Source organism: Mobula hypostoma, chromosome 5, assembly GCF_963921235.1.
Source record: "Mobula hypostoma chromosome 5, sMobHyp1.1, whole genome shotgun sequence".
In the NCBI taxonomy this organism is placed as follows: Eukaryota; Metazoa; Chordata; class Chondrichthyes; order Myliobatiformes; family Myliobatidae; genus Mobula; species Mobula hypostoma.
In genome coordinates this window covers 11,998,251-12,025,919 of record NC_086101.1, presented here as the reverse complement: position 1 = coordinate 12,025,919, position 27,669 = coordinate 11,998,251, and the positions used below count along the sequence as shown (strand labels likewise).

The 27,669-nt window shown below is 44.3% G+C and overlaps 1 protein-coding gene across 3 annotated transcripts in view; it reads right to left on the bottom strand.

Annotated features, from left to right (window-relative positions):
• Positions 1–25,158, bottom strand: part of mdc1 (mediator of DNA damage checkpoint 1) — an 88,852-nt gene extending 63,694 nt beyond the window's left edge. For 2 of the 3 annotated variants that reach the window (XM_063048025.1, XM_063048024.1), the window contains exons 1-4: positions 24,710–25,158; positions 10,884–11,408; positions 5,246–5,324; positions 1,083–1,666 (exon numbers count right to left, since the gene is read on the bottom strand). In XM_063048025.1, coding sequence (XP_062904095.1) covers positions 1,083–1,666; positions 5,246–5,324; positions 10,884–11,408; positions 24,710–24,830 — 1,309 coding nt within the window. In that variant the 5' untranslated portion in view covers positions 24,831–25,158. The remainder of the gene's footprint in view (positions 1–1,082; positions 1,667–5,245; positions 5,325–10,883; positions 11,409–24,709) is intronic. The other variant, XM_063048023.1, reaches the window with a different exon arrangement.
• Positions 25,159–27,669: the final 2,511 nt, after the last annotated feature.

Below are 27,669 nucleotides of genomic sequence, written 5' to 3'. Positions count from 1 at the left end.
TTTGTTATAGTGACTTAGATGAAGATCAGACCATATTTTATGACTAATTAAAGCTGAAAACCAAGTAACTGCAACTATTCATAAACTTTTTCTTGCAACAGTATGTACTTTGATAAAAAATTTACTTTGAACCTTATTACCTGCCTTTTTCCCCATAGCCCTAATGAGAAATAGATTTAGGTAGAGATGAGGATAAACTGCTTTTCCCACAGTGAAAAGCAGAAGATTTGTGGAATTCTCTGCCCAGGGAAGCAGCAGAGCCTACCTCGTTAAATATATTTAAGACATATTTAGATAGATTTTTGCATAGCCTGTTAAATATATTTAAGGAGGTAGCCTTTACTGCTTCGCTGAATTCACAATTCCCTACTTTTCACTGTGAAAAAAGCAGTTTATCTGCATGTCCATCCGAAATCTTTTCCCATTAGTCTTGAGGCCACGTCCCCAGTTCCAGTGGAATCCAGCAACCCATTTCACTGCATGCTTCGATGTTCGCATGACAAAAATATCTGAACCTGAATATAAGAGAAAGTAATCAAAATCAGGAATCCAGACAGCCTTTCCTACTCTCAAGAATGATCCCAGGAATTAAAGGCTTGATGTAAGAAGAGCATTTGATGTCTCTGGGCCTACACTCAGTGGAGTTCAGGAGGATGAGGGTTGTTGAGAGACATGGACAGCATGGACGAGGAGAGGATACTTCCATTAACAGAACAATCTGAGATTGGAGGGCACAAGCTCAGAATAAAGGGACATCCCTTTAAAACTGAGATGAGGAGAAATTTCTTCAGCCAGAAGCTGGTGAATCTGTGGAATTTGTTGCCTCAGAGGGCTGTGGAGGCCAAGCCATTAAAGGAGAGATTGGGTAAGGGAGTAAGGCAGGAGAATAGGACTGAAAATCAAAAGCCGTAATAGAACAGCGGACCAGATTCGACTGGCCGAGTGGCCTAATTCTACTCATATATCTTATGGTCGGTCAAAGGTAAAATTCAGTTCTCAATTCAGAGAACAACATTTTCTGTACAGAAGAAAATGTTACTGTCACATCCTGCAGCAGTAATTGAAACTCTCTGCATACTCACCATCATCAACGCCTGCTTCCACGCCATCCACCTCCTCCACGTCACCCACTGTCTCTTTGGTTTCTTCCCGTGCACGTGGACTGCTGCTTGAACAGTAATCCGCTTCACGCCTTTCCACCTGCTCCTCTGGTGTGATGGAGCTGTTGGCGAGCTCTCGGGTGTCAGGACCATTGAGAAGGCTGGAATCCTTTTTGGTGGACCCTCTGGAGAAGACATTGTCAACTACAATGTCCTCCTTCAGCTCCTCCTTGCTGGCGTTCAAACAAGGTTGGATGTCCGCAGAGGGGGAGGTGATGAGGCCCTGGGAAGAGACCACCCCTACATCTTGGTCAACTGCTTTGCCTGGTTCATTCCCGGCCATTTCATTGGAGGCACTTAAGTTATTGAGCATGGCATCACTGGTCACTGGCACTGAGTCTTGCCCTACCACAGATCGTGGGTTGTTCTCATTAGCCAGTTGCTTGGAGCTGTGCTCTGCCTGTTCTTCACCAGATCGCTGGTCGTCGTCCAAGTCGGTGTCACTGTCATAATGCAGCTGCGATGGCCGAACGTTGGAATGGGGTGTGCTTTCTGCTTCGTCGTCGCTGGAAGAAAGCCATCATTTGAAACTGTTCTCAATGATAAAGCAGCGAATTTTACTGATTGGATGAGGCGTTGGGTACCTTGGAAAGTTCTGAATAACTTAACTCTGCCCATATTACACAGCAAAGTGCAATCGCTTTACAGCGGCAACGCTCACTGTTCGAGGGTTCAATTCCCACCACTGTCCTGTAAGGAGTTTGCACATTCTCATCGTAACCATGTGGGCTTCCTCCGGGTGGTCTGGTTTCCTCCCACATTCTGAAGTACAGATTAGGGTTGTTAAGTTGTGGGCATGCTACGTTAGTGAGGGAAGGGTGGCAAACCTTGCAGGCTGCCCCCAACACATTGCAAACAATGACGCAAAATTATGCATTTCACCCTATGTTTCAATACACATGTGACAAGCAAAGCTAATCTTTAAAATCTTTCGGGTGAATGGGTCACCTATTTGTTCAGTTCTTTTCACCAGCAAAAATAAACTACAGGAGGATCTCAGTAGGTCAGGCTGCATCTGTCAAAGGAAATGGGATAGTCAACACTTCTGGATGAAGGGACTTGACTGTTCATTTCTCTCTACAGATACTGGCAGAGAAGATGTCCTGATAAGAGGTAGATAAGACCATGAGGGGCATCATCAGGGTGAAAGAACATTGTCCTTTTTCCCAGAAAAGGGCTACTAAAAGCAAGAGGACATAGAGTACTGCGTAAAAGTCTTAAGTAGACACATATATATAGCTGGGGTGCCTAAGACTTTTGCACAGTATTATATTTGTCAACACAGACAGCGAGTTTGTAAATCTGGCGGGAACGAAGGACGGAGGGTGGAGCGCGGAGCACCGCAGGAGGGATGTGAGACAGGTGGCGGAGAAGGAGTACCAGTGGCAGGTGGTGTGGGTGCAGCCACCAGGCAAAGTTAGTTGACTCCGAACAACTGGTTTATTGATCATTACAGAATGTCTCTCTGGTGCTTCCCGCTCCCTCTCCGCTTCCTTCTCCTAAATATGACGCCCCTCTCACTGCCCCTTCCCACTCTTAGTCCTCAATAGAGACCCATATCAGAATCAGGCTTAACATCAGTCAGGTTATGAAATTTGTTTTTTTTTGTGGCAAAGTACAGTGCAATACATAAAATTACTACAGTACTGTGCAAAGTCTCAGGCACCCAGCTATATATATGTGAAACACAGAAACAGAAAACCTACAGCACAATACAGGCCTTTCGGCCCACAAAGCTGTACCGAACATGTCCTCACCTTAGAAATTACTTAAGTTTACCCATAGCCCTCTATTTTTCTGAGCTCCATGTACCTGTCCGGGAGTCTCTTAAAAGACCCTATCATATCAGTCTCCACCACTGTCGCCAGCAGCCCATTCCACGCACTCACCACTCCCGCAACAAAAAACTTACCCCTGATATTTACCCCAGCCCGGTTTGCATCCTATCAATGTCCCGCTGTAACCTCTGACAGCCCTCCACACTATCCACAACACCCCCAACCTTTGTGTCATCAGCAAATTTATTAACCCATTCCTCCATTTCCTCATCCAAGTCATTTATAAAAATCATGAAAAGTAGGGGTCCCAGAACAGATCCCAGAGGCACACCACTGGTCACTGACCTCCATGCAGAATATGACCCATCTACAACCACTCTTGTTCTGAATCCTCAAAGCAATGTCCCCTTGGATCCCATGCCTCCTTACTTTCTCAATAAACCTTGCATGGAGTACCTCGTCAAATGACTAAGACTTCTGGACAGTACTGTATTTAATCAACTATATGTTTAATATGACTGCTGAATCTCTTCTCACAACCCTTTCAGGCATTTATTCCTGATCACAAGAATTCCTTGCATTAAAACTCTTCCTTTCCCCTGACTGGAGAGTCTAAGACCAGAGGGCACAGCCTCAGAATAGAAGGACACCACTTTAAGAACAGAGATAAGGAGGGATTTCCACCAGAGGGTAGTGAATCTGTTGAATTAATTGCCACAGAAAGCCTGGAGGCCAAGGCATTGGGTATATTTAACATGGAAGTTGATGGGTTCTTGATTAGTTAGGGCGTCAAACAGCACAGAGAGAAGGCAGGAGAATGAGGCTGAAAGGGGCAATAAACCAGCCATGATGGGATGGCAGAGCAAACCTGATGGGCTGAATGGCCTAATTCTGCTCCTACATCTTGTGGTCTTAAGGACTTCTGCCTTAGTACCTCCTGGTCACTGGCCATCAGCCATTGGAAAGGCTCCTTTCAGAATACTCAATCCTGGTGCATCTGGTGGAGTTGATGCTTCAAAGTTTCAAAACAACCCGGATTCAGACATGATCACCAGTGTCTCTGCATGTTCTCCCTGTGCTCAGTTTCCTCCTACATTACTGAGACATGCAGGTTGGTAGGTTAACTGGCCACAGTACACAAATGCTGAAATCATTCAGGGGATGTCAGGAGAATAAAATGAAATTGGTATAAATGTGTGTTTGATGGTCAGCAGGGACTTGCTAGTGAAGGGCCCATTTCCATGTTGTGATTCCCCTCCACTGCCCCTCACCTCTTCAAATTATCCCCATTTCTGTATAAGAACATAAGAAATAGGAGCTGGGGTCACCCATTGAACCAGTTCCATTCAATAAGGTGTCGGCTGTGGACTCAGCTCCACCTACCAGCCTTTTCCCCATTACCTTTATCCCCTGCTATACAAAGATCTTTCTACACTGTGTCTTAAATACATTTAATGAGGGGCCTCTACTGCTTCCCTGGGCAGAGAATTTCACAGATTTACTGCTATGAGAAAAGCAACTTCTCCTCATCTCCGTACTAAATCTATTTTCCCAAATACTGAATCTATGTCCCCTAATTCTAGACTCATCTACCAGTGGAAACACTGTCTCTATCTTATCTATCCTATTCTTATTTTTGTGTTTCTATAAAATCCTTGGCGACTCCATCTCTCATCCTAAACTAATCCCCCGCCTTCAGAACCAACCTGTTGAACCTACTCTGCAGTGCCTCCAAAACCAGTCTATCTTTCGTCAAGTAAGGAACTAAAGCTCTAGGTGTGGGCTCACCAGTGCCCTGTACAGTTGCAGCAAAACATCCATGCTCTTAAGTTTAATCTCTCTAGCAATGAAGGCCAACATTCCACTTGCCTTCCTGATAACCTGTTGCACTTCGAAATCAAGCTTTTGCAATTCATGCAAACACTCTCAAGTCTCTCTGCACAACAGCAGGCTGCAAGCTTTCACCATTTAAACAATAACTTGATTTTCTATTTATCCTTCCAAAGTGGATGACCTCACATTTACCAACATTGTACTCCATCTGCCAGACCATTGCCCACCGGCTTAACATCCATATCCCTCTGCAGACTCTCTGCATCCTCTGCATCATTTGCTTTTGCACTCAGCAAGTAGTGCTATCTGCAAACATTGATATGCTGCACTTGCTCCACTCTTCCAAATTGTTAATGTACCTCGTGAACACAATGCATTTCCTCCTCATGTACTAATGCCACACAATCTTGCAATATTTCCTTTTTCGATTCCCACTCCCCTGAATATCCCATCCACGAAATCAATGAAACATACCTTTCAGGAACAACGTCAGACGAAGGAGCTTGATGTACTGAAATGTTTGGTTCTTGGGCAGTTCTGGAAGAGAAAGATCCTAGAAATAAGGAAAGGAAGCCAATTCTTATTAGCTTGTTTGAACAGCAGGTAAACAAGTCCTCAAGCAGCCATAACAAAAGTACACAGATATTTAAGGTTACAGTGGGAGTCTAGATATAAAGGAATCAATGAAAAATTTTATCAACACTGTCTGCTGAGAAAGGAGGTAAGTGGCTGGCCAATCCAATCTGTAATGATGCCGAGTAAAGAAAAACCATCAGTAGGGAGATCTTTGAGCAAGAGTGGCTACGTGGGACCTTTCACACCCAACTGAGCGGGAAGTCAGAACATTAGGACATAGAACAGTACAGCACAGGAATAGGACCTTCACCTCTCGATCTATAAATTTACCGATAATACAACCGTTGTTCTCAGATGGTGATGAGCAGGCTTATGGGAATGAGATTTAGATGGCTGGTTGTGTCACATTAATAACCTTGCACTCAACATCAGTAAGACCAGGAATTAATTGTGGACTTCAGGCAGGGTAAGTCAGGAGAACATACACTAGCCCTCATCAAGGTGTGAAAAGCTGTGAAAAGGGTGAGTAGCTTTCAGTTTCTGGTATCAACATCACTAAAGATCGATCCTGGTCCCAGAAGGCATACCAATGGCCATATTTTATATGGAGTGTAAGGAGATTTCACCTGTCACCAAAGACTCTAGCAAATCTGTACAGATGTACCATTCTGACTGGTTGCATCACGGTCTGGTTTGGAGGGGCCAATGCAGAGGTTCGGAAAAAGCTGCAGAAGGTTGTAGACTCAGCCAGCTCCACCATGGGTTCAAGCTTCCCCATCATCGAGGTGGTGCCTAATGCAGATGGCCTCCATCACCAAGAAACTTCACCATCCAGGACATACCCTCTACCATCACTACATTCAGGGAGGAGATACAGGAGCCTGAGGATTCACACTCAATGTTTTAGGAACAGCTACTTCCTGCCCATCAGATTCCTGAACAGTCCATGAGCATTTACCTCACCAATTTGCTCTCTTTTTGCACTACTATTTTTTCTTATTGTAACTTAAAGAGTAACTTTTTATGTATTGCACACTACAGCTACCACAAAGCAACAAATTTCATGACAAACATTACAATAATAAACCTGATTCTGACTCTAATCCCTTCTGCCTGCACATGATCCATATCCTCCTATTTCCTGCATGCAACACTGGTTTAATATCTTCAAAGGGCAGCAGTGCCAACATGCTGGCTCTTCCGCAGTACCACACAGGTACAGGCCTCCCCCGCTTTTCGAACGTTCGCTTTACGAAACCTCACTGTTACGAAAGACCTACACTAGTACCCTACTTTCGCTTTCAGAAGGTGTTTTCACTGTTATGGAAAAAAAATTCAGCGCGCAATAAAAAATTAGCGCACGAAAAAATCAGCGCGCAATAAAAAGCAGCCGCTCTCCCCCGGATTGTCGCCGGCATTGCTTAAACACCAGCCTGTGAGCAGCCGTTTGCAAGATGAGTTCTATGGTATCGGAAAAGCCTGAAAGAGCTCGAAAGGGTGTTACACTTACGGTAAAACTAGACATAATTAAGCGTTTTGATCGTGGTGAACGAAGTAAGGACAACGTGAGTTTGGCTTGTGGAAGTTGACGAAGATGATGTTGAAGAGGTTTTGGCATCCCATCACCAAGAACTGACAGATGAAGAGCTGATGCAATTGGAAGAAAAAGGATAACAATCGAAACAGAATGAGTAATGATAAAGTACGACTATAATTTTGAAAGGGTAGGGGATATTTGCAGGATGGTTTGAGTCCTTATTAAAGAACTGTGTGATAGAAAAATACGCAAGGCTCAACAGTCAAGCAAGCCTTCCACATCAGCCACAGTAGGCGACGGACCTCGACCTTCGACATCGAGGCCGGCAGTCATAGGAGAAGAAGAGCTGCCTGCTCTAATGGAAACAGGCGACAAGATGACACCCCAGTGTCCCACCACCCCAACCCCCAGGCCACGGACAGATACCGATTCGCGGAGAATGCAGCAGTAGCCGGGAGGCACACAGCACATCTTTAAGAAAAAAGCCAAAATAAACATGCTAATTAATTAGGTGCCACTGACACGTAATTGTCGGCCCAGATCAGAGATGACGCAATCGGAAATCGGCACTGATCTGGGCCAACAATTATGGGCCGCACCTAATTAATTAGCATGGTTGTTTTGGCTTTCTTCTTAAAGATGTGCTGTGTACCTCCCGGCTACCGCTGGACCCCTGCATTCTTTGCGGCAATGTATCGCTAAGCGGCCTGGAGGGTGGGGGGGGCCACTGCACCACCCAAACTCCGACGACTCAGTCTAGCACGCCATCATCAGTGTGCTCGGCGCTGAACCAATTCCGGTAAGTGATACTACACTGTACGTACATTATTTCTACTTTATATCGGCTGTGTATTTTTACGTGTTATTTGGTATGATTTGGCAGCTTCATAGTTTAAAGATTATTGGACAGCACTTGCGTGAGATTTTTGCTCCGGAGAACAGTTCAGTAACGATTGTGGAAAAGTATTTCTACTTTATATAGTCTGTGTATTTATCATATCATTCCTGCTTTTACTGCATGTTACTGTTATTTTAGGTTTTATGTGTTATTTGGCATGATTTGGTAGGTTATTTTTGGGTCTGCGAACGCTCACAAAATTTTCCCATATAAATAAATGGTAATTGCTTCTTCGCTTTACGACATTTCGGCTTACGAATTGTTTCATAGGAATGCTCTACCTTTGGATGGCGGGGGAAACCTGTACTGAACTTGGGTCTAGGAGAGGAACATGAATTTTTAACTCAGAGGTTAAAGGGTTACTGCCGGAACGACCACTCAAAAAAAAACCTGTCTTAATAATGGACTGAAAATACTCAAAACCTAAAGGCGCTTCTTCAATGAGATGCACAGTTCTTAACCTGGCAATAATCGTCTTTCATATAACAACATGAAAAAGATAATCTGGCTATTTGTCCCTTTCCTCTTAATGTGAACAGATTTTCTTTCATGCAACAACACACCACTCGATTTCAACAGGTACTTTGTTAGTTGCAACACGGTTTGGAAGTCTCTGGGGATGGTATGGGCACCATACATATGAAACTATTTGCTTCTTTAAGAAAGATGCCAGGAAGGAACAGATGTGCCTCCTTTCTCATTCTAGTTGATGTCTACCTTGTGAAAAGTGAGCATTATGTTTTTCTTGTGAATGCTGTTTATCTGTAAAACTCTGGTTAGGCCACATCTGGAGCATTACGTACAGTTCTGTTGGCCATGACGGATTTGAAATATGGAAGAAAATGTCGCACTCGAATGGGTCAAGTAAAGTGGAAGCAAACAGATCAATTGTCTTTATTCCTGCCATGTGCTTGGAGATGGAGGCTGCCATTTTGTGGAACTGTTTTATGTCCTCCATTTTGTGAAATAAAGTTGCCTTGCTTTCAGTGTTTTAAAGACACAATGATGCTTCAGGTAATCTGCGGACTAGAGATCATTTCCAAATATTAAGTTATTTGTGAGATGTGTTTTGGTTGGATATAACATGTAGGCTTTTGACTGCTGGAGTCAGTATCTGTTTTGCTTGAATCAAACTCACTGTTGATTGAGAACAAAGAGCCATGATTTTCCAACTGTCACTTGCTGGTAAGAGGGCTTTAATGGATGCTGGCCTGGAGCAGAGCCAATAAAAAAAAGTGTTAAGGGTCAGACACATGACCTACAGCCAATGACAATGGAATGCTAAATTTGAATTGATAATAACGGATATAAATGTGGTCACTTTGCGCCATCAGCGATAACTCTGGAGAATCACCATCACAAGAAAGAACCCTCACGGCAGGAGCTGGGAGAAGGAAGGATCAATCATCTGGCCAACGAGATCCCTTATTAAAAGTTGGACAAGTGGTTTCAGTATGGTTCAGAGGGAACAGTAGAATTCATGTTTAAGTTGTTGGCCTGGGGTCAACAGACATCCCACCTCTCCCGGAAGTTCCGGGAGTCTCCCGCATATTAATAGTGGCTCCCTGATGCCCGCAAGTTATATACAATATCCCAGAAGTCAATTTTTTTGAGAGCGAGTGAGCAAGAGAGCGCGAGAGCGAGAGGGGGAGAGCAAGAGAGTGAGCGCGACAGTGACGAGAGAGTGTGAGAGAGACAAGAGCGAGAGAGAGAGCACGAGAGAGCGCAAGAGCGAGAATGAGAGAGAGAGAGAGAGAGAGAGAGCGCGCGCGCGCACCATGGGAGAGTGTTCCAAAAAAAGAAAATATAAAACGTACGTCACCCCAGACTATCCTAAAGTGTACCCCTGCCTAATAGGGGGTCAAAAATAATGACAGTGTTGTTCGCTGCACTGTTTGCAACTGTTTTCTATTGCCCATGGTGGGTTAAGACTGTAAAAGACATGTTGAGGTGAGTTTAACAGGTGTCATTCTTTCATTAGCATAGCTAACGTTATTTAAACTAGCTGGCTTGCTACTAAGGAGGTACTCTATTGCAGACATCCCACCTCTCCCGGAAGTTCCGGGAGTCTCCCGCAAATTGATGGTGCTACCTCCCTGAAATGAGTTTTTGCAGGGTGGGATGTCTGGGTCATCATAGTTCCATTGTTGTTTGTGCTGAGACAATAAAGTGTGAGCTTCAATTAATTACGAGTTGCGTAGTGAATTTCCTAATCTGGTTCCAGAAGGGTCAACAGTTCTCGTCACCCCGCTATAGGGAGGAGGTTTTGGTTTTGGAGAGGGCGCAGAAGAGGTTTACCAGGATGCTGCCAGGTTTAAAAGGCATGTGCTGTCACGAGAGGCTGCATAAACTTGGGTTGTGTTCTGTGGAGCGCCCGAGGCTGAGGGGAGATCTGATAGAGATTTACAAGATTATGAGAGGCATAGGTAGAGTGGACTGGGATTATCTGCTTCCCAGGGTTGAATTGTCTAATACCAGAGGGCATGCACTGAAGGTGAGAGGGGGTAGGTTCAAGGGGTATATGAGGGTTAAAGTTTTTTTACTCAGAGTTGTGGATGCCTGGATTGTGCAGCCTGGTATGGTGGTAGAGGCAAAACATTAGGGGCTTTTCAGAGATGGTGGAATAGGCACATGAATGTAAGGAAGATGGAGGGATATGGACATGGTGTAGGTAGGAGGGATTAGTGCGTGGGTGTGTTTGCTTTGCTTTGCTTTTCAGCTGGTTCGGCATAACACTGTGGCCCAAATGGCCTGCTCCAGTGCTGTATTCTTTCCTGTTCTACGTACATACCTGTGATGCTGCTGCAAGTAGCTTCTTTATTGCACCTGTGCACAGATTATCGGTGCAGACAATAAATCCAACATTCAAAAATTAGAAGACATTTAGACATGCACATACTGTAGATAGGAAAGATCCAGAGAGATATGGGTCGAACAAGCAAACGTGACTAACTTAGATGCACATCTTGTCGGCACGGACCAGATGAGCAGTGCTTTATGACTAACTGCTGACTACAAGGTGATCTCTTACAAGCCACTTAGATGAATCATTTTAGAATTAGTGAAGAGAGTGAGGGAAACAGAATAACAAGTCAGCTTACCAGCCTCCTTCCACGGTGTGTCGTCATCCTCAGAATCCTTCACGTAGACATCAGACTGCACCACCCGCATCGGCAACTTGTGCCCGTACGACTGGGTGGGTGACAGCACGAGCGAATCGTCCGCCGATTCCTGACCGCTGCTGGCTGCCTCAGGGACAGGGTCACTCTCCGACAGCTCTCCCCACCGGTCATCTCCTGCACACGCCCTCGTCTGGGGCAGCATGGATTCCGAGTCCGTCTCAGAGTCAGAGTCTAGAACTTGGGCAGCAGAAGGCAGCATCACATACTGGCAGGCGACATCCCCGAACAGGAAGAGGTCCCCGTCGTTGATCTGGTAGCGGATGAAGGGTTTCAGAATGGCGCTCTTACGCCGGGTGCTGTTCAGGCTTTTGCAGTCATGAATCAGGTGGGAATCCCCTTCAATTTCAATCACGGCGTGCTTCTTGGAAACAGACTGCACCGGGATGCAGATGTGGCAGCTTTCATGTCGGCCGATCACATTCGTACCCGAGTAAACCATAAAATCTGGAAAAGCAAGAGGAGAACAAATTGAAACAATCACCAACAATCTGTTGTAGGACTGAATGTGCTGAGTACTGCTTACGTGAAGAAAGCAAATCTAGAGTCGATATCCTGCATCAGTTCTGATTACAACAATTCCTTTTCTCACACAGATGCTGTTCCACCTGGATTACCTACAGCAGAAAGTTTATTGCTAAAGATTACAGTATCTGCAGTCTCTGGTCTTTCAATTGAAGCAATGGTTTATTTTGTGCTCATACCTTATTGAGTGCAACAAACATCAACAATCTCTTCTGCCCCCAGCATAGAAACATAGAAAACATACAGCACAATACAGGCCCTGCGGCCCACAAAGCTGTGCCGAACATGTCCCTACCTTAGAGCTACCTAGGCTTTACCCATAACGGCTACTTTGCTAATTACTTGTCCCATGTCTATTCTTTCCTCCATCCTGGAATCAGTTTGGAGAACAGCTATTTCAAACCACATCAAACCAAGTTTAATCATCATTAAACCAAACATGGATACAGCCAAACAAAACAGTGTTCCTCTGGGGCCAAGTTGCAAAACGTACACAGCACATTCAAAACAGCGACCAACAAAACAACCATAGGCATGCAAAAAAAAAACCCACTTATATAACCCAATACCCTGAGCGACATGTCCCGCAAATCAATGGTACACTTCCCATCGATCTAAACTGTTATTCCACCGACCGAACACTGAGGGCAGCATTGACAGGGGAGGTCAATCTCCAGAATCTCTACTCCTGGACTGCAGCAGCAGGCAAGCCTGTGGCTTGAGGCCTAGTTGTCCCTACACTGAGGTTATGCAGTCCCCACCAAGCAAGGGAAACAGGTCTGCGGCATCTTACATTAACAGTGTCCAAGCATTTGGATCTTGAACCAACTAGCACAACATAATCATCAGAATGTAGCAATACTATGACCATTTTGGATGCATGGCACAGCAGTGTAGCATTTAGCATAACGTTTTACAGCTTTAAGATCAGAGTTCAACTCCCGCCATGTCTGTAAGGGATTTGTACGTTCTCCCTGTGACTGGCGTCGAATATGATTGTCACATGTAGTACATCAAATCATACAGTGAGATGTGTTGCTTGTATAAAATCAGCAAGGATTACGCTGGGGACGGGCTGCAAATGTCAGCATAGCACGCCCATACCTAACCGTACATCTTTGGAATGTGTGAGGAAACCAGAGAACCTGGGGGAAACCCACACAGTCACAGGGAGAATGTACAAACTCCTTACAGGCACCGATGATGGGAACTGAACCCCAGCTGGTGCTGTCTGCACTAACTGCTATGCTACCATGTCTAACCCAGTCCTGATGTTCCACACAGAGCGAGCACTTAAGAGATCAGGAATCAAAATATATGTTTTTTTTTAACTATTTTAAAGTGGTAGGGCTGCTGGCCAATTTCTCAAGTTTCCCCCTCCCCTACCTTGGCCAATCAGCTCAATCAGTTTTATTGCCCGTCTGATAAGGGCAATCAACATTGCTTCTCACTTCCTCAGATACTGATATGCTGAGTCCTACGCCCACTCCAATGTCACCCAGCCAGCCCAGTGCCATTCACCTTCTTCAGTCTCCCCCCCACCGGCCCAATCCCACCCTATATTTCCTGTAAAAGAAGACGACGTTCGCAAACTATTTGGAAAACAGAACATTAGGAAAGCTGCAGGCACTGATGGTGTCTCAGCTAATGCTCTAAGACACTGTGCGGATCAGCACCTTCTTCACTGAAATATTTAACACCCCCCGCAATTATGCAAGATTCTGAACTGCTTTAAAGTTGCCACAATCATTCCAGTTCCCAAGAAAGACAAGATAACCGGGCTTAATGATTTTAGGGCAGTCGCTCTGACTTCAGTAGTTATTAAAACCTTTGAACGTTTGATGTTGGCCTACCTTACTGATCCTCTTCTTAACCCGCTAGCTTGCTCATTTGAGGATTCAGTTAACTACATTCTTCAACATCTGAACTCCCCCAATATCTATGTGAGGATCTTGTTTGTGGATTTGAGCTCCATCTCCAACATTATTGTTCAGGAGTTCCTCCACAACAAGCTAACCCAGCTAACTGTACCCTACAGTATTTTTCAGTGGATTAAGAATTCCCCGACTGGAAGGAAGCAGTATGTAAGGCTGAGCTCCTACTTGTCTGATCTACTTGCCTGTTAGCACAGGCTCTCCCCAGGGCTGTGTTCTTTCACTCCCCCAGTTCTCACTTTATATAAATGACTGCACCTCCACAGAAAAATCCTAAATTTCTAAAGTTTGCTGATGACATGACTGCAGTTGGCCCCATCTCTAATAATGATGTGACCTGCTATCAAAGAGAGGTAGATCGTCTTGCATCAAGGTGCACTCGTAACAACTTGGAGCTTAATGCACCTTGCAAATGAGGACTAACTTCCACTGACAATCCCCTACCTGCCCCCACCACTTGGAAAGTAATGGTCAGGATGTGTCTGTGGTGGAGTCATTCAATTCCTGGGTACCACCATTACAAATGCCTTGAAGTGGGACAAGCATGCTACGCTCATCACTACAAAAGTCTAGCAGAGATTGTTCTTCCTACACCAGCCACGTAAACTTAAGACCTCAGGATGTGTCCTGATGAATTTTGCTCACATTCGAGAGTGTTCTGACCACTTCTATCACCGTTTGGCTTCCCGCTGCTCCTTCCTCTCCAAGTCTAGATTGCAGTGAGTGGTTCACTTAGTGGAGAAGATCACTGGCTGTCAGCTACGGACATTAAAAGACCAGTTCATCGCCAGAGCAAAGAAAAGAGCTGGAAAATTTACTACTGACTGCTGATTTCACCTATTCACCTATTCTACACCTAAAAATACCCTACAGTATTTTTCAGTGGATTAAGAATTCCCCGACTGGAAGGAAGCAGTATGTAAGGCTGAGCTCCTACTTGTCTGATCTACTTGCCTGTTAGCACAGGCTCTCCCCAGGGCTGTGTTCTTTCACTCCCCCAGTTCTCACTTTATATAAATGACTGCACCTCCACAGAAAAATCCTAAATTTCTAAAGTTTGCTGATGACATGACTGCAGTTGGCCCCATCTCTAATAATGATGTGACCTGCTATCAAAGAGAGGTAGATCGTCTTGCATCAAGGTGCACTCGTAACAACTTGGAGCTTAATGCACCTTGCAAATGAGGACTAACTTCCACTGACAATCCCCTACCTGCCCCCACCACTTGGAAAGTAATGGTCAGGATGTGTCTGTGGTGGAGTCATTCAATTCCTGGGTACCACCATTACAAATGCCTTGAAGTGGGACAAGCATGCTACGCTCATCACTACAAAAGTCTAGCAGAGATTGTTCTTCCTACACCAGCCACGTAAACTTAAGACCTCAGGATGTGTCCTGATGAATTTTGCTCACATTCGAGAGTGTTCTGACCACTTCTATCACCGTTTGGCTTCCCGCTGCTCCTTCCTCTCCAAGTCTAGATTGCAGTGAGTGGTTCACTTAGTGGAGAAGATCACTGGCTGTCAGCTACGGACATTAAAAGACCAGTTCATCGCCAGAGCAAAGAAAAGAGCTGGAAAATTTACTACTGACTGCACCTACCCTACCAGTCACCTATTCACCAAATCGTCATCTGGGAGATGCTGCAAGTCCATCACACCAGGACTACACGTCATCTCCAAAGCTTCTTTCCTGTAGCTATCCAGCTTCTCAACAAAACTCACTCAGGTGTACAACCCTAACTGTCCCTGCACATCTTCCGTTAAACAGTCTTTCCTGCTTTCCTTGATAGGTTGAAAATTGAGTCTGATCATATGCTCACATTTATTTAAGTTTGATTTTCGATGTTTAAACATGTGACCATCCTGCTAATTGTTGATTGCTCTTGACTGTTTGCAGTACTGTCTTGTAAACTGTTGGTTGCTGTTGTGTTGCCTGGTATTGTCCTGTGTTTTATGCTTGGCACCAAACCATGATCAGTGCTGGTATGTTTCACACACTGGGGCATTATGATTCTGATTCTGAATTTCAGCTTGCTGCAAGGGGCCAGCTGGGGTGGGGTAGAACGTTAAATACTACCAGAAAAGCTGAAAGAGTCCGTCAGCAATATAGCAGCCCCACCATCATTTTTCTCTCAGCGTGACTGATCTTAGAATAAACTTGGCAGATTCCTTCAAGCAGATCTGTCCCACCTGTCCGAGCAGCTGGGTGAAACTAAAAATAATTGCTCTCTGACAGCTTGATGGTATTTCATGTGAACCCCAGATCCCAACAGCCAAGTGTCAGGACCACATAATTCTAACATAGTGTACGACTTCAGGCCCACTGATCTACATAAATAGCTCCATGCATACCAGTGACAGATCAAAACCGATTAGCTTTATCTGTCACGGATAGATCGAAACATACTGCGCCGTTTCCATCAATGACCAACACAGAGGACGTGCTGGGGACAGCCCACAAGAGTCGCCACACTTTTGGCACCAATCAGCATGCCCACAACTTACAAACTCTAACTGGGAGGAAACCGGAGAAGCAGGCAGAAACCCGCGCAGTTACGGTGAGAATGTACAAACTCCTTACGGGTAACGATGGGAACTGAACTCGGTGGCTGGTGCTGTAATCGTGTTACACTCACCACTACACTAGTGTGCATGTGTATAGTCAATGGGGAAAGGACAGCCTCAACATGGATGCACTAAGTGAATAACAAAATAATTTGCTCCTAGAAAATTAGAGTCAATTAAAATGCAGATGGTGGAAGTCTGAAGTACAAGATGAATACCAGAATCACTAAGGCATAGAAGGCTACAGGGCTAATGTGGAGAAATGACATTGGTGAAGGTAGATACAATGGGCCCATTTCTGTGTTGATCGACTCTGTGGCTTAGCTGATGACAAAAAAAAAACATTTCCAGCATTTTCTGCTTTTTTATTTGTTCTATTTAGAGATACAGCATAGTCATGGGCCCTTCTTGTCCAACAAACCCACCCCACTGAATTACAGAGTGACCAGTTAACTGACTAACTCATACAAACGCACTCCACCGAATTACAGTGACCAGTTAACCGACTAACCTTTGGAATATGGGAGAAAACTATACTACTTTGGCCTACTTTATTATGTGCCTCCGAGTACCCCAAAACTTCATCCTTCAACCACTGAAGGCTAACTGGCCTATAATTTCCTTTCTTCTGCTTCCTTCCCTTCTTAAAGAGTGGAATGACATTTTCAATTTTCCATTACTAATGATTTCACAATCTCTTCAGTTACTTCTTTCAGAACCCTGGGGTGCATCCATCTGGTCCAGGTGACTTATCCACCTTCAGACCTATCAGTGCTCAGACTTTCTCCTTAGTGATAACACATGCACTCCCTTCTGCCCCCCGACACATGAATTTCTGGCATATGGCTAATGTCTTCCACTGTGAACACTGATGCATCTGCAGACTTACTTGTGTTGATCCACCATTTCTCTTCCCCCATCACTACCTCCCCAGTGTCATTTTCCAACTGTCCACTCTCACCTCTTTTACCCTTTAGCTTAATTAATTAATGAATTAATTAAAAGTCTGTCCTGAGCTATGTGGCCCATCAGGCCGGTGCTTTGCCGGTTTCTGTGCCGTGAAGCGACTGAGAGTATGAGACTCCCCCGGATAGGACGCCAGTCTATTGCGACCCTTTAGATAGGTGAAAACAAAATTTCGGTATCCTCTTTATATAACTGGCTAGCATACCTTCATATTTCATCTTTTCTCTCTTTCTGGCTTTTTTTTGTTTCATTTCACTTATAGATACAGAGCGCAATAGGCTCTTTGAGCCGCACCACCCAGCAACCCCCAACGAGCCCGATTTAACCCTCACCTAATCACAATTTAAAATGACCAGTTAATCTACCTGCTACATCTTTGGTAGCTACTTTGCGAGGAAACTGGAGCACTCAGAGAAGACTCACATTCCACAGGGTGATGTACACTCCTTGCAGAGGACATTGGAACTGAATGTTAAACTCCGACACTCTGAGCTGAACTAACCGTTATTAGTTGCCTTCCGTTGGTCTTTAAAAGCCTCCCAATTCGCTAACTTCCCACTAATTTTTGCTAGGTTAAATGCCCTCTCTTTGGCTTTTATGCCGCCTTTGACTTCCCCTGTCAGCAACAGTTGCCTGATCCTCCCTTCATCCTTGGGATGCATCTTTTCCTGCATCTTCAGAAACACCCCCTGATAATCAAGGTATTGCTGTTCTGCTGTCACCCCTGATAGTGTCCCTTTGGTCAGCTTGTTTCTCATGTCTCTGTAATTTCTCTTACTCCATTGTCATAAACATGACCTCTCAAATTGCAGGGTAAATTCTATCATATTATAATCCCTGCCTCCCAAGGGTTCCTTCACCTCAAGGTCCCTAATCAAATCTGGTTCACTAAACAACGCACAATTCAGCCTTTCCCCAAGAGGGCTCAACCAGAAGCTGCTCTACAAAGCCATCTCGTAGACGTTACACAAATCCACTCTCTTAGGATCTAAGATTTTCCCAATCTACCTGCATAGACCCACCCAGCCAACACACTTTTCATCCCTCTTCCCTCCGGGAGAAGGTTCAGGAGCTTGAAGACTCGTACGGCCAGATTTGGGAACAGCTTCTTTCCAACTGTGATAAGTCTGCTGAACGGATCCTGACATGGATCTGGACCGTACCCTCCAAATATCCGGACCTGCATCTCAGTTTTTTTGCACTACCTTACTTTCCATTTTTATATTTTATATTTATGATTTATAATTTAAATGTTTAATATTTACTATCGATTTGTAATCCAGGGAGCGGGAAGCGCAGAATCAAATATCGCTGTGATGATTGTACCTTCTAGTATCAATTGTTTGGCGACAATAAAGTATAAGTATAAGTATACTGAAATCCCCCATGACTATCGTAACATTGTCCTTGTTATATGCTTTTTCGATCTCATGTTGTAATTTATATCCCACATCCTGGCTACTGTTTAGAGGCCTACTGAAAAAACACATCATGGTCCTTTTACCCAAACAGTTTCTTAACTCTACCTGCAAGGATTCTACATCTTCCAATCCGATATCAACTCTTTCCAGGAAGTTGATTGCATGTTTTTACCCACAGTGTCACTCACCCCCTCTGCCTACCAGCCTGTCCTTTCAATACAATGTGTATAATGCATAACCCTACCTCACACCCCATCTCCTGTAAAAATGATATTCCCCTTTCTCAGTTGCTTTGTCTCCACAACATCTGTTCCCAGGGTGCGGCTTTCCTTTCCAGGACATCAGAAATGTCCTCCTTCTTCAAAGAATGGGGTTTCCCTTCCTCCATCATTGATGGTGCCCACACCCACACCTTCTCCATTTCCACATCATTGCCACTCACCCCATCTTCCCGCCACGTTTTAACAGTGACCTTACTTCATGTGCCTCCGTATCCAACACAGCATCCTCCACAACTTCCGCCATCTCCAAAAGGATCCTACCACCAAACATCTTTACCTCCTGTTAAGAACCCACAGGTTTTGCTTACTGTGGACTGTCATTTTAAGAGCGCCTAAATGAGGCCGGACTATGACGTTGTTCACTGACTGACTTGCAGCTTGTTTAACTTTAAAACAAGGACATAGACAGTTACAGTGGAGAGACAGAGATAGAGAGACCGAGATCAACCAGCTGATGAAACTTCAGTTGGTCACTGCGATAGTTCGAAACTCTCTTATGCCCACAAGGGTGGGTTAAATATCTGCACATAGTGCACTACGAATGTGTGTCTGTCACTTCGTATAATCCAAAGGAGTGGATTTTGTTTGGGATATCTTGTGGAGACCACTTATGTGTTAACCCTTGCCTGGGTATGTTGCATAGTAACCCCTTGAAGACCATACCCCTGCGACAGATCACTTTTGCTGATAATTCATATGTGGATTTGGAACGACACGACGGACAAGATCTACAGCGACTGTTATCTTGTTTTAACATCATGGAATCTGTGGAATACTTTCGTTTACTGTGGAATTCGACGTAACCACCTTTTCTTTACGTTTCACTCTGGATTACAAATATCTCTTTCCCCTATCAAACATTCCGTGGATGAACTGAACTTTCGTACTTTACCATCTCAAGACTCTAAGCTTTGTTTCCCCAAGCTTAACTTGGTTTGGGAGCTATATCACACACATATATACACCTAACACTGTTAACACATGTTTCAGTTTCTCCGCTTTCGGCAGGCATCATCCCACTCTGAAATTCCCTTGTCCATTCATCACTCCCCACTAATCTCCCTCCCAGCACTTATCCCTGCAAACGGCCAAAGTGGTTCATCTCCTCCCTCACCTTTATTCAGGACCTTCCAGGTGAGGCAACACTTCACCTACAAATCTGCTGGGGTTGTTTATTACATCTGGTGGCCCGGGTGCAGCCTCCACTGCATTGGTGAGACCTGTCCTGAATTGGGGGACCGCTTCTTCAAACACCTTGCTCAACCTGCAAAAAACAGAACTTCCCGATGGCCAAACATTTTCATTCTCATTCCAACATGTTGGTCCATGGCCTCCTCTTGTGCCAAGATGAGGTCACACTCAAAGTGGAGGAACACCACCTTGTATTCTGTCTGGGTAGTCTGCAACTTGATGGCATGAATATTGATTTCTTCTTCCGGTACGAAAAAATTCCCTTCCTCTTTCCTCTTCTATCCCCCACTCCTCCTCCCCTTTCTCCTATGGTCCATTCTCCTCTCCTATCAAATTTATTCCTCTTCAGCCCTTATTCTTTCCTACCCTCCTGGCTTCACCTATCACCTTCTAGTGATCTTCCTTTTCAGTACTGTTGAAGGGTCTCTGCCCAAAATGTAAACTGTCTATGTAAAATTATGCTGCCCGACCTGCTAAGTTCCCCCAGCATTTTGTGTGTTACTGCTTTGGATTTCCAGCATCTTCAGACTTTCCTCATGTGCATCCTTGGACATTAAGCTCCAAATCAGGGATTCACAATCTTCTATAGAAAATAGGTGCAGGAGTAGGCCATTCGGCCCTTCGAGCCTGCACCGCCATTTATTATGATCATGGCTGATCATCCAACTCAGAACCCCGCCCCAGCCTTCCCTCCATACCCCCTGACCCCTGTAGCCACAAGGGCCATATCTAACTCCCTCTTAAACATAGCCAATGAACTGGCCTCAACAGTTTGCTGTGGCAGAGAATTCCACAGATTCACCACTCTCTGTGTGAAGAAGTTTTTCCTAATCTCGGTCCTAAAAGGCTTCCCCTCTATCCTCAAACTGTGACCCCTCGTTCTGGACTTCCCCAACATCGGGAACAATCTTCCTGCATCTAGCCTGTCCAATCCCTTTAGGATCTTATACGTTTCAATCAGATCCCCCCTCAATCTTCTAAATTCCAACGAGTACAAGCCCAGTTCATCCAGTCTTTCTTCATATGAAAGTCCTGCCATCCCAGGAATCAATCTGATGAACCTTCTTTGTACTCCCTCTATGGCAAGGATGTCTTTCCTCAGATTAGGGGACCAAAACTGCACACAATACTCCAGGTGTGGTCTCACCAAGGCCTTGTACAACTGCAGTAGTACCTCCCTGCTCCTGTACTCGAATCCTCTCGCTATAAATGCCAGCATACCATTCGCCTTTTTCACCACCTGCTGTACCTGCATGCCCACTTTCAATGACCGGTGTATAATGACACCCAGGTCTCGTTGCACCTCCCCTTTTCCAAATCGGCCACCATTCAGATGATAATCTGTTTTCTTATTTTTGCCACCAAAGTGGATAACTTCACATTTATCCACATTAAATTGCATCTGCCATGAGTTTGCCCACTCACCCAACCTATCCAAGTCACCCTGCATGTATATGCCATGGACTCCTGCCATTCACTGAGAGGTCTGCTGACCCCAGGTATGGAATCTCTACTCCAAATAATATTCTTTCAGCTACGACTCAGTGATGCCCATAACGTCATACCTGTCCATCTCTAACTACACTACAAGATCATCTACCTTATGCCATATATTGTGTACATTCAAATATAACACCTTCAATCCTGTATTCATCATCTTTTACAATTCTGTCCCCGTGTTACACCTCAGCTAATCCCACTGACTACAATTTTACCTTATCATCTGCTTGTCCATCCTCACAGTCCCACTACACGTAGCATTGACTTGTGTATCATCTGCCACATCCTCAGCCCTATCAATCTGGTTCCCATTGCAATGCTAAATTAGTTTAAACCCTTCCCAGCAGTTCTAGCATAAAGGATATTGGTTCCCCCTCGTGTTCAGGTATAACCCATCCCTTTTCTATAGGTTATGCCTTCCCCAGAAGAGATCCCAATTTTCAGTTTTTGATTTCAGATTTCCAGACCTGCATTCTTTTGCTCTTGGACCACTTCATTAGATACAACTGTTCATTAATGCAAATACATAATCACCAATCATGTGCCAGCAACTCAATGCATAAAAGCATGCAGACATGGTCAAGAGGTTCAGTTGCTGTTCAGACCAAACATCAGAATGGGGAAGAAATGTGATCAAAGAGACTTTGACTGTGAAATGACTGTTGCTGCCAAATGGGGTGGTTGGAGCATCTCAGAAACTGCTGATCTCCTGGGATTTTCACACACAAATCTCTAAAACAAGCAAAAAAAAAATCCCAGCGAGCAGCGGTTCTGCGGGCGAAAATACCTTATGCATGAGAGCGGTCAGCAGAAATTTGCCACACTGGTTCTAGCTGACAAGGAGGTGGCAGTAACTCACATTACAAGTGTCATAGTTTGAGGAGTGTCATAGAGAAGTACAGCACAGAAACAGGGCCTTCAGCCCATCTAGTCCATGGCAAAACCATTTACACTGCCTACACTCAATTACCTGCAGCTGGACAATAGCCCTCCATACCTGTACAATCTATGTACCTATCTAAACTTCTCTTGAACGTTGAAATTGAGATGACATGCACCATTTGTGCTGCCCACTCATTCCACTCTCATGACCCTCTGAGTGAAAAAGATTCTGCTTATGTTCCCCTTAAAGTTTTCACCTTTTACCCTTAACCCATGATCTCTGGCTGTAGTCCTACCCAACCTCTGTGGAAAAAGCCTGCTTGCATTTACCCTATCTATACCCCTCACAATTTTGTATACCTCTATCAAGTCACCTCTCAGCCCTCTAAAGAATACAGTCCTAACCTATTGAATCTTTCCTTAAGCTTCAGGTCCTCCGGCAAAACACTTGTAACTTTCCTCTGCACTTTCAACTTTGTTTACATCTTTCCTGTAGGTAGGTGACCAAAACTATAACAGTGCTCTAAATTAGACATCACCCATGTCTTACAGAACTTCAACATAACATCCCATCCTCTATACTGAATATAAAAACATAAACAACAGGAATTCTGCAGATGCTGTAGATTCAAGCAACACACATCAAAGTTGCTGGTGAACGCAGCAGGCCAAGCCTAATGGTCTTGGCCTGAGGCGTCGGCTGCGCCTCTTCCTGGGGATGCTGCCTAGCCTGCTGTGTTCACCAGCAACTTTGATGTGTGTTGCTCTATACTGAATATATTGATTTATGAAGGCCAATGCACCAAAAGCTTTCTTTGGCCATTTTCAATGAATTATTAATCAGCTGCCATGTTTCCAAAGTATAATGAGTTTTGTTTTAATTAAATTATGTGATGCAGCAATCATTGGCATGGTTGGAGTAACCATTGGACAGGCTAGATGCAGGAAGATTGTTCCCGATGTTGGGGAAGTCCAGAATGAGGGGTCACAGTCTGAGGATAAAGGGGAAGCCTTTTAGGACCAAGATGAGGAAAAACTTACTTCACACAAGAGAGTGGTGAATCTGTGGAATTCTCTGCCACCGAAAACAGTGGAGGCCAGTTCATTGGCTATACTTAAGAGGGAGTTAGATGTGGCCCTTGTGGCTAAAGGGATCAGGGGGTATGGAGAGAAGGCAGGTACAGGGTTCTGAGTTGGATGATCAGCCATGACCATACTGAATGGCGGTGCAGGCTTGAAGGGCCGAATGGCCTACTCCTGCACCTATTTTCTATGTCTCTATGAGTCTACTGCCCAAACCTAATTGTTCTCAAGACATTGCTGACATTCCACCTTCTTGATCCCACACTGCCAGATAAGATCCTGGATTTGGGCTGAGCACAAATGAGCTAATGCAAAATAAACGGTTGGAGGAACTGCAGGCCATTCAGCATCTGTGGAGGCAAAGAGGCAGGTAGCGTTTTGGGTCAAGACTTCGCCTAAGGTTTAAGTGAAGGTAGTTAGTTTGTAGAAGTGAGAAGGAGGACAAAAACGAAGTTGGTAAGTGACAGGTGAAACTAGATGGGACAAGGGTTAAGTCATAAAATTCAGATGGAGTCAGATGGAAAAATTACAGGTTGATACAGACACTGGTAGGTGATAGGTGAAAATTAGGCAGACAGAACCCAGGCGTGCAGAGCGGAGACAAAGGATGGCAAGTAATAGATGGAACCAAATAACGGTGGGTGGAATAGGGGGCAAGTGGAACCCTGTGAGGTGGGTGAGGCAGAGGGGATAAGAAAGAAGCTGGAAGGTGATGATAAGGGCTGAAAAAGAAGAAATCTGACAGGAAAGGACAGTGAACCGTAGAACAGGAGGAGGGGCAGCAGAGTGAGGTAATGGGTAGATGAAAAGAGGGTAACTAGAATGGGAAATTGAAAAGAGAAGGGGGCGAATAGCGGAAGTTAAATCGATGTTCATGCAAACAGAGTGAAGGCTACCCAAACGGAATACGAGTTGTTTCTCCTCCAACCTGATTTTGGCCTCATTGTGGCAGCGGGGAAACCAATGGACAGACACACCAGAATGGGAATGTCAGTCGAATTGAAATGACTGGACCCTGGGAAATCCTGCCGTTTGCGATGGACAAAGCAGGCCCCCTGGAATCGGGTCTCAGTGATGAAGAGGACGCCGAATAGGGAACACCGGATACAACAGATGACTCCTACACACTCGCAGGTGAAGTGTCCCCTCACCTGGAAGGATTATTCAGGGCCTTGAATCTTAAAAACATAATCATAACTTGGCCTTGAATGGCTGACAGATTCACCACCCTACCGGCTGCAGTAATCCCTCCTCATTAGTTCTAAAGGGAGGTCTGTGCCCTCTCCTAATAACGGACGCATCCTCCACTTTATCCAGGCCGCCCTCTGATCTCGGGCACAGCGTGCACAGTAAGGAATTGCACACCCATCCCGGGTGGCTCCATCGCCTCCACTCACCAGTCTCAGCTCGCTGGCTGCCTGCAAATATCCTCAGTCGGCCCCGGGGCTCACGATCGGAGCTACTCTGCTCTTCATCCTGCTCCTCCGGGACCCAGATCAATTGTTGTGTGGCGTCCATGGTCTTCGGGAACCAAACATCGGAGATTTCCCTCTGAACCACCCGGCTGCCAAACGTTAGTCTTTAAAAGTTTTTTCTCCCCCCGCCCCCAAACAGCTCTTCTCCGCGCAACCGTAGGACGATCGACGCTTGCGAATGGTCAACTTGCACGTCCATCTAACCGCCACTTCGGTCCGATTGGCCAGAATTTTCGAGAGTTTCACTCTGATTCCGCCTTCTCATGTTCTTTCCAGCTACCATGCGCACAGCCCGATACAACATTCTGATTGGATACGAAATCCGTCCATCACAGCGTCGCACCAGTTCCAGAGGCTGACGTAAAAGATTCGGCGGGCCACGCGGTCGATTGTTAAGTGCGCTGCAATTGGACAGTTCAAATAGGCAACGTATTCATCTTCTTTTCTTTATTTGGTGTTAAAGTGTTGCCCCCCCCCACACACACCCCCGACACCACACAGTTTCACCGCACTTCATGTCTTTGTGTCTTGGTTTCTTGCTTCCGGCTGTCATTGCAAGCCCTCGTCGTTCCCGCAACCAACTGTCAATTGCGACTTTGCCCGCGCATACCGCGGGAAGCCGGTCATGTGATCAAATCACGTGCTTCTGCCAAAGTACAGTGGGAGATATGGAGGTGTCTGCGGTGCGCCGTGGTTTGCGACCTCTACCCTGCAATAACCATCCCTCAGTGCAGTCATTCACACACTCTGTGCTTGAAAACTGCAGTGGATGCAAATTATATAATTGTAATTGCCCTATTCTGATTAGATCCTGCTACATTATAATTGCTCGAGTTCAGCCTCCCAATATTAAACCCTTCATCCATTAAGGCCTTTGGCTTTATAAAAAGATCTGCCAATTACTTAACAGATTTCACATCATATGCCGGTGATAATAAACCTGGTTCTGAAATTAAACTTTAGTTCAGGCCAATGTTTTCCATTGCTTTTTGTGGGACTTTGGGCCACAGCCTCCCTCTTCCTTTAGTGATAAATGGGGGCAATATTTAACCGTGCAGAGCCTTGGAGCTGTTCTCTCATTAATTCAATTATAGGTCCTGTTTTCCATTGACATAGGAGCAGAATTATGCCATTAAATCTGCACCACCATTCAACCATAGCTGATCTCTCATCTTAGCTCCATTCTCTTGTCACCTTGAAACATTTTACAGCACTTTGTACCTTTTATTCTGAGGTTGTGACCTCAGGTCTAAACTTTCCCTCTGTTTGAAACATCTTATCCACTTCCACTATATCCAGGCCTTTCAATATTCAACGACATCCCCTGCATCTTTGTAATCTCCAGTAAGTGCAGACCCAGAGTCATCAAATGCTCCTCATATATTCACCTGTAGAATCATTCTCTTAAATCTCCATCAACACATCCTACTTCCATTATTTCCACTTAATCCTCATAGCTTTGGTGTCATCAATGTATAAAAAAAACAATCAAGTTCAGCCTCGAATATGCTCATTGTCTGTGTATAGCTACGACAGAACATTTCGGAAAATATTTTCTCCTGCACTCAGTCGTACACAACCAACTTTTAACTTGGGACTATGAGTCTTGTAAACTAGGGTGAATAGCTTCTTGACATTTGTCCTTGAAAAACCATGTGGGCCAATACTCAAGTACTCATTGGATAAGCTACTGTCCAATTCTAAATTTATACATACAAAAACTTTTCAAAGCTTTAAAAACTTTGCATTGGTACAACTACAAATATAGTGACTGACAATATTTTATTTTAAAGATAAAACCAAGTTAACCAGGATTTTTTAAAATTTGAAACTGACATGAATGATAAAGACAATTTTGAAACAATTTCAACGCTAACGCTAAAATAAATCCCAATACAAACATGTAACATGAACAGTTCATTATCCAAGTGTTAGTTATTTTTCTTTTTAGAAAGAAAATACATACTTTTGTCCTGACTAAATTCTCATCTGAATACTTTCTTAAAAACTTTGCCATCTGGCTCAGAAATTAATACTTGATTCTTTGAGTTCCAGACTAGTTTCATTACCACACCTGTTAAATTGCAATCCAGCAAAATTATACCATTGGTCATAGCACTCCTGGATTTAGGCAAAAACAGCAACCAGATTTCATGCATCTCATTACATAACACACAACATTAGTAACAGTTTATTTTCCTTATTCAATCCCTCTTATGGCCTCTGTTTTGTGGTTCCACTGTGTACTTTACCAGTTACACTATCTGCTGCTGTTTGCAGGGGGAAATGTTTTGTTACATCTAATGGAACTATTTGCTAACTTGCTACATAAAAGAACCTTCTTTGCCAGAACAGAACAGTAAAAGTCGGGGAAATTTTTCAAAAGAGAGCAGAGAGATAACGTAAATATTTTTCATTCGATCAGAGGAGAAATTATTGGAACAGTCTAGAAAAAGTGGGCAGGAAAGACCAAAACAAATTTGTAAAGCATTATATCTTACTATTTTTAATAAAAAGATCAATAAGCAGCTATTTTGGAGGAATAAAAAGGATATTAAACAATTCTATTATAATAATGTGTAGAATTTATGTTCTTTGAATTACTAAGATTGTATCACAATGAATACATGTGCATACCTTGGACATGTTCAGTTCCTTACATATGGGAAAATTAGAAAAGAAATAATTCCAAATATGGCCAGGAGCACGAATTAGAAAAAGGGAAGCCACAGGTTAAATGAGATAAATTCGATGCAAGTGGTGGCTCAGTGACAAATGCTAGACTTGATCAATCTGTTTCTACTGAACAGAAAGCCTGTCTGAATAACTTCACGCTTCATTCAATTAAAGCTTTGTATTCAGAATTATTACTTCAGCAATTC